Source organism: Helianthus annuus, chromosome 3, assembly GCF_002127325.2.
Source record: "Helianthus annuus cultivar XRQ/B chromosome 3, HanXRQr2.0-SUNRISE, whole genome shotgun sequence".
NCBI lineage: Eukaryota > Viridiplantae > Streptophyta > Magnoliopsida > Asterales > Asteraceae > Helianthus > Helianthus annuus.
In genome coordinates this window covers 79813739-79823661 of record NC_035435.2, presented here as the reverse complement: position 1 = coordinate 79823661, position 9923 = coordinate 79813739, and the positions used below count along the sequence as shown (strand labels likewise).

The 9923-nt window shown below is 35.5% G+C and overlaps 1 protein-coding gene across 4 annotated transcripts; it reads right to left on the bottom strand.

The window, feature by feature from the left end:
- Nucleotides 1-658: 658 nt before the first annotated feature.
- LOC110928938 (tubby-like F-box protein 8) lies at nucleotides 659-5948 on the bottom strand. 4 transcript variants are annotated; one of them, XM_035987530.1, is made up of 5 exons: nucleotides 5749-5948; nucleotides 3787-4160; nucleotides 2922-3009; nucleotides 1699-1831; nucleotides 659-1593 (listed from the first exon to the last, which is right to left on the bottom strand). In XM_035987530.1, exons 2-5 carry the CDS (start codon nucleotides 4093-4095, stop codon nucleotides 852-854), a joined length of 1272 nt encoding a protein of 423 aa, XP_035843423.1. In that variant the 5' UTR covers nucleotides 4096-4160; nucleotides 5749-5948; the 3' UTR covers nucleotides 659-851. The 4 variants fall into 4 exon arrangements, with proteins under 4 accessions (XP_035843423.1, XP_035843422.1, XP_022027700.1 ...); XM_035987529.1 differs by having other exon boundaries at nucleotides 1699-1834; nucleotides 5749-5947; XM_022172008.2 differs by having other exon boundaries at nucleotides 1699-1834; nucleotides 3787-4098; nucleotides 5749-5947.
- Between the last annotated feature and the right edge of the window lie 3975 nt (nucleotides 5949-9923).

Sequence of the window (9923 nt, the reverse complement as noted above, 5' to 3'; positions counted from 1 at the left end):
GTTTGCTCATTTTGACATCAGCGTGGCCCGAAACAAAAGTGAACTTACCTCCTGACAAAGGGTATTCAAAAAGGCTTGCCCGGTTAATAAAATCGTTAAAAACGTCCGTCGCCCCTCTATTTGAGCTAAACAAAAGAAAACCTTTTCAATAAAAATTGGTTTTAATGGCATTAAAGTTTTTTTTTTCTTTCAATAAAAATATCAATATCTCAACTGCTTTGACGTTATTCATTTATATCAATCATTTATTACAATTATGATTTCATTTTCTACTGATTTATTACAGTTTGATCACCAAAGAGTTTTATCACTAAAATGATATCCACATGTAACGTTAATGGTGTAGTGGACTATGATGTAAAATTATATTTCATTGTTGTTCTACACTTGCAAATGTAAAATCGACCATTTAAGTTTTCGTTTTATTATATTATTTCTTTAAATCCAAAAAAATTAGATCCATCATTCAGTTTGTTCGTATTAATAAGTTGCATATCTGAAATAGTCAAAAGTCAATAGCTATTATTGAATAGGAGCATAGGACCACAAGTTTGTTATTTCTCTATAATTGTCATCAATGTTTGCAATTTGCATATGCTACAAACATAATTATCATAATTATATTGTAATAACAAAACCACCTTTATTAAACAAGATCTTTTTCAACCATATTAAAATATTATTTATTAAACATAAAAAAAAACCATTAAAAGTTTCCACTAGATAGTTTTAAAGGATTGGATAACAAACAATAGCAGCTAAACTTCGGAGTTTCACATAAAACACGCCTGGACAACGTTAATCATTCCAAATAAAATCTTTTAAACCTCTTTGTGTGTTTTTTTTTTGTTTTATTCACAAGCTAGTTTGGTATCAAAGCTGCTTAAACAGATAGCAAAAGCTTGAAACGCAGACAATGGATACCGGTAATCCATGGTGAACATGTCTTTACCGACTTTGCCAAACTGCAAGATGACTTTGTCATGCTCCGGTTGAGCCGGCTGCGACGTTCCTGCTGCTGCGGGTGGCGGTGGTGGTGCTGTTGGCGGTTGTTGGGTGGCGATCAGCTGGAAGTTCTTCACAGACGCGATCGTCACCCGTCCCTTGAAATTCAAACACCAGCATTGCAACTGTTCATGCCACCGAGGCGCCTTGTTTTTTAACACCAAGGGCAATTTCGACTTTTCACTATCGGGGACGTCGCTTGATATGGCGGCACCCAAGATTTCGGAAAACCTCGAGCTGCTGAACTCGGTTGACCGGTCAAGGGACTTTGAGAAGGAAATGCTTCTGAAAGAGTCTTCTAAGGGGTGGGAAGGGAGGAGTTCCGGTTGACCGGGGACTGAGCCGCCTAGCTCGAGTGATGACGCGGGGATTGACTTCATGATGCAGTGCATCCTGCGTGGGCCCCGTGTCCCGAGAACGTTAAGCTCGTAGGTGATGTGGGCGATGTTGTAGCTGCCACTTGGCACTTTTGGTGAGACTTTCGTGGAGTGAAATCTTCGACTTGACCGACCCGGTGGTGGTACATTAGCATTGAATTGTGAAGGCTGTGTGTCGTATATTATAAACTTCGTCCCGAGAAAATTCGATCTGAAACACATGCAATAAACATAGTTGTGTACAAACTTAAAAGAGTGTTCGGATGAGAAATGCGTAATTGGAAAATAAAAAAACAACAGAACTTTAGTTATCTACCTTAGCTTTCCAATGTAAGTGCTGCTTGATCGGGACATGTTATCGGGATCCATTGATATGACATACTCGGTGCACGTGGTTCTGCGCTTTCTTTTTGCAGAAAGCAAAAACTTTCCGTTTTCTACAAGCAAAGCTGCTGCATTAACAAAATTCAAACAAATTAATAGAAGAAATAATATCCTTGTTCATACACAAATACTTGGTGGGCCTCTCTTGGTTTAAAAAGAGTGTGGCAATCCGATGCATTTTGATCTCAAAAGCCGATGTGTGATGCACAATACGCGTAGCACACACATCATGTAAGCGATGTGCTCGTTAAAAAAATATTTATAGATAATATTTTAACTTGTTGACCTTTAAACATTAAAATATAAGATATTCTCATCTCTAGTTAGATCCATTGCAACCGCGTTCCAATTTGTTCAAACACTGGTCAGCTGCATAAAGCACTACATCAGACTGCATCATGTGACTGATGCGCACTTCATAGAATCACATCTGGCGATGCGATCTCATCGCTGCATCATGTGATGCACGCATTTTAAAACTAAGGTGCCACCCACGGACAAAATGGGCGGGTTGGGTAACTGGTCAAGAGGGGTTATTCCTGATACACGTTATCGAGTTCACCTGACAACACTTTCTGGTCCATCTTTTTTTATAAAACCGATTACAAAAAGTCAAAAACTAAACTGTCATAAGAATGATATATGGGTAAATTACTTTTTGAGTCCCTGTGTTTTATGGGTTTTAACCACTCGAGTCCAAAATCAAAATGTTTAACGCCCTGAGTCCCTATAGCCACTTTTCTTAACCATTTCAGTCCAAATTTCTAACACTACTAAAATTATTCTGTTAACTTTTGTTAAATGACCAAATTACCCTTGTACTTAAAAAAAACTTTTGTTAAAAAAAAAGTTTATTCTGTTAACTCCTTCATCTCTTCTCTACGCCGCCTCATCCAATTTCGGAACCGGATAATGGGATCTAAATCAGGTCGAGCACCGCGAAGTTCCTACCTAGCTTATATCTAAAGATGCATAAAGACGGGCCCGAACCGGTCATTGGCTCAATCCTTAGAGGCCCAATTTAAGTGTGTTAACGAGCTGGGCCCGACATTCCTAACTCCTAGGGGCCCAACACCTGTCCAGTCCGGCTAGGTCCAATTTACTTTTGTGAATAAAAAATAAAATCATTACATAAAAAATAAAAAAAGTGCTCACCGGGACTAAGACAAAGGAATAGACGGTACGTCAAGTTGGATTTATCCCTCTTAATATAACACTGAATGGTACCATCACGAGATCCCGGCTGAAACATTATAAAACAAGACAAAAGATCAAATACAAATAACTTTAACGTACAAAACGTACGAACTGAAGGTTTTGCTGAAAAACACGGTGGCATTTTCGTAATTATTAGTAATTATTAAAATTACTCTACAAATGATCCTATAGAGTAATTTTGATTTTGTAGAGTAATTTTGTAAAATGTTCTTGTAGAGTAATTATGATCTTGTAGAGTAATTATCAAAATTACTCTACACGTGTATCAAAATCACTCTGCATTAAAATTATTCTACAAGTGAATCAAAATTACTCTGCGAGTTTATCAAACAACATACAATTCAAAATTACTCTACAAATGATCCTGTAGAGTAATTTTGATCTTGTAGAGAGAGTAATTTTGATCTTGTAGAGTAATTTAGCTTTATGGCTTAGTTTTTTTTTAGCATTTAGTTTGGGTTTGTGTGTGTGTGTGGGGGGGGGGGGGGGGGTTAGGTTTTTTTGGGGTATAGTTTTTTCATCAAAATTACTCTACAAGAACATTTTACAAACTTACTCTACAATATCAAAATTACTCTACAGGATCATTTGTAGAGTCATTTTGATAATTACCCTGCGAGCAAATAATTACGAAAATGCCACCGCGTTTTTTGCCTTTTTCATGCTATTCGTACGTTTAGTACGTTAAAGTTATTTGTACGGGAACTTTACTCTATAAAACAATTACAATAATAATAATAATCTATTAAAAAAGCGTAATTGCAGAAATAATTAATAACAGAAAAAGAAAAAGATTATATACCTGCTTCAAGGAAACTGGAAAAGTAAGCTTCCCACATGACTCAGGGGTTCTAACAATCTCTTTACACATACTTCTCCACGATCTACAAACCGCAGCACAAGCAACAACATGTTTTCTACCAGGCCAACTGCTTTCACTTTCTTCCAATCTTCTAATCACATCGAAAAGAAGCTCCGGTGGAAGATTCGCCCACCGACTGTTTTGAACCACGACCACCGCCTCACTATTATCACTCAAATCATTAACCGCCCGCCTCGATAAGCTCCCGAATCCACCCCTCACATCACGAACTATGCTACGGAAAGACATCAACTACAAAAAAAAAAAAAAAAAAAAACAAGATTTCTTTCTTGAGTTCTTCTCACTGAACACAGCTGAAAAAGAAAAACACAAAAAAATTGTAAATCAGAATTATGGAAAAAGGGAAAAAGCATCATATCACATGGGCCTCAAAAGAAGTTAAATTGCACATCTTTATCAAGTACTAACTTTCTATATTTTTCAAGAACACTTTCAAGTTTTAGCCTAAAGTCGGGTCGGTTACATTCTTACAGAATCAATCCGCCAACGCCCGGTCCCGAATAACAATATTAAAGGTAATGAACAAAAGATACATAAAAGTCTCTTCTAATCACATGGCTAATGACTAACACAAATTTTGAAGGGTTGAAGTGCATCCAAAACAACATTGACTAAAGCAAGTTGTATGTAATGAAAAAGTCAAAATGCTCTAGAAAGTGGCTGAGGGAAAACAATCTTTTTTGCCACTTGTTTTTGTTTAATCATGTTTTAGGAAATAAGCATATACTATAAGCATGTTCTTTATACCCTCCTCAATCATATCTACAATAGATACCTCATGTTCCTAAGTGAATATTAATTAAGGGGCTGTTTGTTTACCTCTTAATGATGCTCTTAATGGTTCAGACCCTTTACTGGTTCAGCACTTAATGGTTCAGACTGTTTGTTTCACGAGCAAATGTCTGAATGGTTCAGACATTTGCCTCTGAATGGTTAAGATTTATACAGAGTCCGAATGGTTAAGACCTCTAATCTCAATTGGTCACACATTTGCCTCTGAACGGTTAAACATTATACAGGCACCTACTGGTTCAGCACTTAACCATTGAGATGTTGCCAAACAGCCCCTAAGATTTACAACCTAAAAAAAGGGTATTATACAGTACAAACCATAGTTATTAAAGGCACTAGGCGCACTCAAGGCGCATAGGCCTCTCCAGGGGCCTAGGCGCAAAGCGCAAAAAAAGCAAGGGCCCGAGAAAAATAAAGCGGATAATGAAAAAAATTAAAAATATTTTATGTATTAGAAAAAGAATAGTAATCTATTATATAACACTTTATATCATTTATTTAGTACCAAAAGTTCTAAAATATTAGTGAATTAGTGTAGAAAAGTAGTTTTCCTTAGATAAAAGTACGGATCTGGCTAGAATCTTGCCGGAATTTAGAAAATTTGGCCGGAAACTCTCCGGAATCCAGGAATCTCGCCGGAATGTGCACCTGAACCGTCACCTGGAGAATTAAAGCGCAATTTCCTCGACTTAAGGCGCAACTGCCTCGCCTCGCTTGAAAAATGGGCCTAGGCGCAAGAGGCGATGGCTTTTAACAACTATGGTACAAACTAAACTACTGTTAAAAAAAAAATGATGGGGAAAAAGCTAAGATTTCATCAACTCTGCACCACAAAGATCTGAATAAACCCATGTTAAAATTCAAGCTAAACTACAAAATAACAACTTGAAATTAAAATTGAAGCCACAAATTTGCATTAATTAGATGGGGTCAAACTTAAGTGACTTAAGAAAATCAAACATTATTAGATCATAGAAAATGTTCAGACAACTATTAAAAGGCACAAGCTTTTAGCTCGAAAAGAGGAAATTAGGGTACATAAATTACAGCAGATGTAAGAAAATATGATGCAAGGTTGAAGATCCACACCTTTAAGAGAAAAGTAGAATCTTGTAAGGGTTGAAGATTCGATGTGGGTCTGTAAATTTTAATGAGTTTTCTCTTAGGACTTTCTACAAACAGGTGAAAGGCATGAAGCAGATCAGAAAGAAATGAAAAAGGAAAAGGGAAATTTTGGGTCGGACAACCTGAGACAAAAAACAGGAGAGAGGGGAGGGACTAAAAGAAAACCAAAAACTCAATGAATGGAACTTTTTTTCAACTTTTTTAATATTGTGTTATTTGTAATAATTAGAGGCTGCTATGTCTTACGTGTAACAATTTTTGTAGACTTTCATTTTTTTCTGAAAAAATAAAATTTGTTACGTAATACGTGACACTCTCTGGTTGTAACATGTAACACATCTGTAAAAAGGTGTAACACGTAGCAAAAAAAGGTCCATTCATTTAAGTTTCTTAGTTTTCTTAACTAATATGAGATTTTTTTCCTATAATTTCCCTATCACACACGCTATATAACACACAGTCTCTACGGACTCGAAAGAGAATAGTAAATTGAGCTGATTAGACCAGGGTGGGACGTATGGAAGGAAAATAATTTATAAATATTTTAACATTTTACTTTTTATATTAACTAGTGGAATTTCCTGCGTTTTGCGACGGACTTTCAGTTGGTATCTTTTCGGTTCATTATAGTAATCATATTATACCGGCACTCGGTATAGTAATCGACGCATGATTTACGTCGATCAAAAATCAAAAAATGAATATCGGTGCCGATTCCAGTGCCAGTGTTATTCAGTCGACGTCGGTTCCATGGTATCGGTATGATAGTAGCATTTACAATACCAAAAAAACTTCACTGACAATATAATTTTGTGTTTAACAAACTTTTACTTGTCAAGTTAAGAAAATTATAAAAATGAATATGATATTGGTACGGATATTCTTTAATCGGCAACCGTTAAATTCAAGAGGATAAATGAAAAACACATCAATCATAAAAGATCATTTAAATTCTAGTTATTAAAATAATTTGAATTCAATTAACTATCCTTATAAACTTATTAAAATATAAATATAAAGTTAAGGTCCTATTTAAAATTGCCAAACTCAGCCTATCCAGAAATGATTTATCAACTTTATTATACTCTATAAAATCTATAATCCATTAAGTATTGGGCATGGCCCTGGCCCAAAAATAATGATAAGAAAATCAAATAAAAGAATAGTAAAAGAAATTCACAAGGTGAACGAACCTCTAACATCAATTTTAAAAGCCTAGTCGGTGATAAACCTTTGGGTAAATTACATTTTTCGTCCTTTATGTTTGTAACAGATTGCAACGGATAACCTTTAACTTCAATAATTACAGACACAATCTTTTATTTGCAAAATCCGTTACACTCTACGTCTTTTAGCACTAACCAGATTAAAATTTTCAGTTAAGTTTATTTACTTAAAGGTATTCTCGTCAATTCATGCTTTTATTAAAATGTTTAATAAATAAAACCAAAAAAATGACACATACACATCTTTTCCCCAATTTCCTAACCCTAACCACCACATTCTCATCCTGCCGTCGTCGCCACAACCACCACCACATCATGCCGCCAAAACTCTGCGTATGACTAGATGCATGAACTATGAATTGATTTGTTTTAGAAAGTTCAAAGACCTAATTCCAAACCAATAAACTATCACAACCCAACAGATGGCGGAATCATCGGAGTGAGACGAAATAGATTGCTCATCACACATAACACTATTTCCGACAATAATTAAGTTCAAAACCGATTTCATTCATAATCAAAATTGTCAAATACAATACAAGAAATTCAAATTACAACAACGAAAAGACAAATATGACAAAGTTTAACATAACATAATAATCAAATCTAGTATATCAAGCGTGTTTCTAAGTCGTCCCTACTAGATTCGTCATAGCATCATCATCAACCTATAACATGTTAAAAATAAAGGTTCAACACAAAAGCATTGGTGAGTACACAAGTTTGTATATACATAGCATAAGTATGAAAAGAATTTAATCGAATCCACATGGCAAATTGTATACAAGGTTATCTAGCATGCAATACTAAGTGTCAAACCCAAGTGTCCACAAGAATTATAAGTGTCACTCGCCACAAAAGTAACGAGACTATTTATGAATAAAAAGCTTAACAATACCCCAACGGGTGGCGTGCTACACCTATAGCGTTATATATGTTAAGTTTGGGCTAGCTAAGTTAATGTCAAGTAGCAAAGTATGAATCTAGCATGAACCTAAGTATAACAAGTAGCATATATGACAGATTGAGAATATAAAGTATGTTTACGTGTGTGTTTGTGAATTTTGTACATTAACATGTTACAACCCAAATTGTGTAAAAAGGAAATGGGTCAAGTGTACTCACGGTTTTTTCAAGCTTCCACTTGTTAATCCATGAAGAGTTGTTGGTTTGGAGATGGAACACTGAGTTCTCCTACACGAGGAAACATAGGTGCGTGAGTATTTGCAAGATAACGGAGGATTCAGATTCATAATTTAAAGAACATAAAAGTATGTATATGAGAAAGTAATCATCTAGGCTTAAACACTCGTTTTTGACACTATGAATACCATATGGGTTAAAGTGATTTCATGGGTTAAGATACCCATTAGAATAGTAACGAGAGTTTTAAGTCTTAGATGATATAACTTATTACCATGACGAATAATCACTTGACTATTATCACGGGTTGTCACAAGGACAACTCGGATGGTAGGAGGATAACCTTCCTTTAACCTCTTTCGTAAGATTCACCAATGCACAAGTTGTCACAAGGACAACTTGGATGGTTATGAATGAGATGAAATGGAAATGGAAATGAAATGTACATACTACTCAAGGGACAAATCATCAAGTGAGGTGGTGGATTGACGGTAAGATAGCCAAGGCTTCCAAATAAACACACTCATACTAAACACAAGTTTTGTTTCAAGAACAAGTTTGGAAGGTTACAACACTTGTGGGTTAGAAACCCTTACAAAACTAAAAGTTTAGAGGCCAATAACACCTCCGAATTTGTGTGACACAACCTTGGTTAGGCTCACTAATCATGGATTTGATTAATGGCACAAGAACACAAGTTGGTTTGAAGGAAACATAAGTTTAAAAAAAGTTTATTCCAAAGCAGAAAGTTTGTTACACTTTTGACCTTAAATATGGTGATGTTCCATCTTGGTTTTCCATGGAAAACCTATGGAAACACTCCTAGAGGTGTTCCAAGTGTTAAGAAGAAAGAAAAGAGTAGAAAAGAGCAAAGGAAGTTAGCTAGAACTCACTTGGAAAGTCTTGAACTTTCTGCTTATAATCTGAGATTTTGATGCTAATTAGAGAGTGTTTTGAGTGAGAATGAAGTGTTTGTAAAGTGAAAAATGAGTGGAGGAAGTGTGGGTTTTATAGGTGAGGTTTAGGGTTAGGTGTTAAGTGTATTTAATGAGAAAAACACACCGAACTAACACATTTTCGCCCAATACCCGTGCTGGAAACCAACATTCTGCGGATTGGCCCCTATGGCGGCCCGCGACAGGATCAAAGGGAGGAGGCCGCGGGGCACGACGAACCTAAGGCTGGCCTTTAGTTTGATTTTTTTTTTACAATATTGGTCCTTTATGTTCCATAAGTTATGTTTTAAGGGTATAAAGTGTGTTATAAGGTGTTTTTAAGTATATAAACATGTGATCAAGTATAATATAAGTATGTGCATCGTAAATAAGTATCAATTATGTATAAACATGGATAAAAGCATGTAAATTGGGTACGTATGACATGTATTTGCAATTTCACCACGCGTTTACAAGAATCATGAACAAGACATCAATGTAATAAGAATTCACGACATATAAGCATGCACGAATATATAAGGTATAATTTGTATGAAATAACGAATTTTGTTATGATCCAAGTCTCGGATTTTACAACGAACTACGATTACAAGGATTACAAGTTTCCAAAAATAGAAATACAAGACAAGTTTTCTAATTAAGGAAAGTTACGAAAAAGCGGAGCGTTACATTCTCCCCTTCTTTAGGAAATTTCATCCCGAAATTTAGGAAGATGCAACGAACATGTTACGTCCGCATTTGCGTCTAATAAAAGACGACTAAAGGACACTAGAAATATAAAAATTTTCTTAAAAGTGTCCAACTTTTCGGAATA

Bases quoted from the DNA above. Each gene is read 5' to 3' on its own strand.
- LOC110928938 (XM_035987529.1), bottom strand. From the start codon at position 4,095: ATGTCTTTCCGTAGCATAGTTCGTGATGTGAGGGGTGGATTCGGGAGC. The intron at 3,010-3,786 runs GTATATAATCTT...ATAATGTTTCAG, and splicing joins TTCCAGTTTCCTTGAAGCAG to CCGGGATCTCGTGATGGTAC. The intron at 1,594-1,698 runs GTAGATAACTAA...CATGTGTTTCAG, and splicing joins ACTTACATTGGAAAGCTAAG to ATCGAATTTTCTCGGGACGA.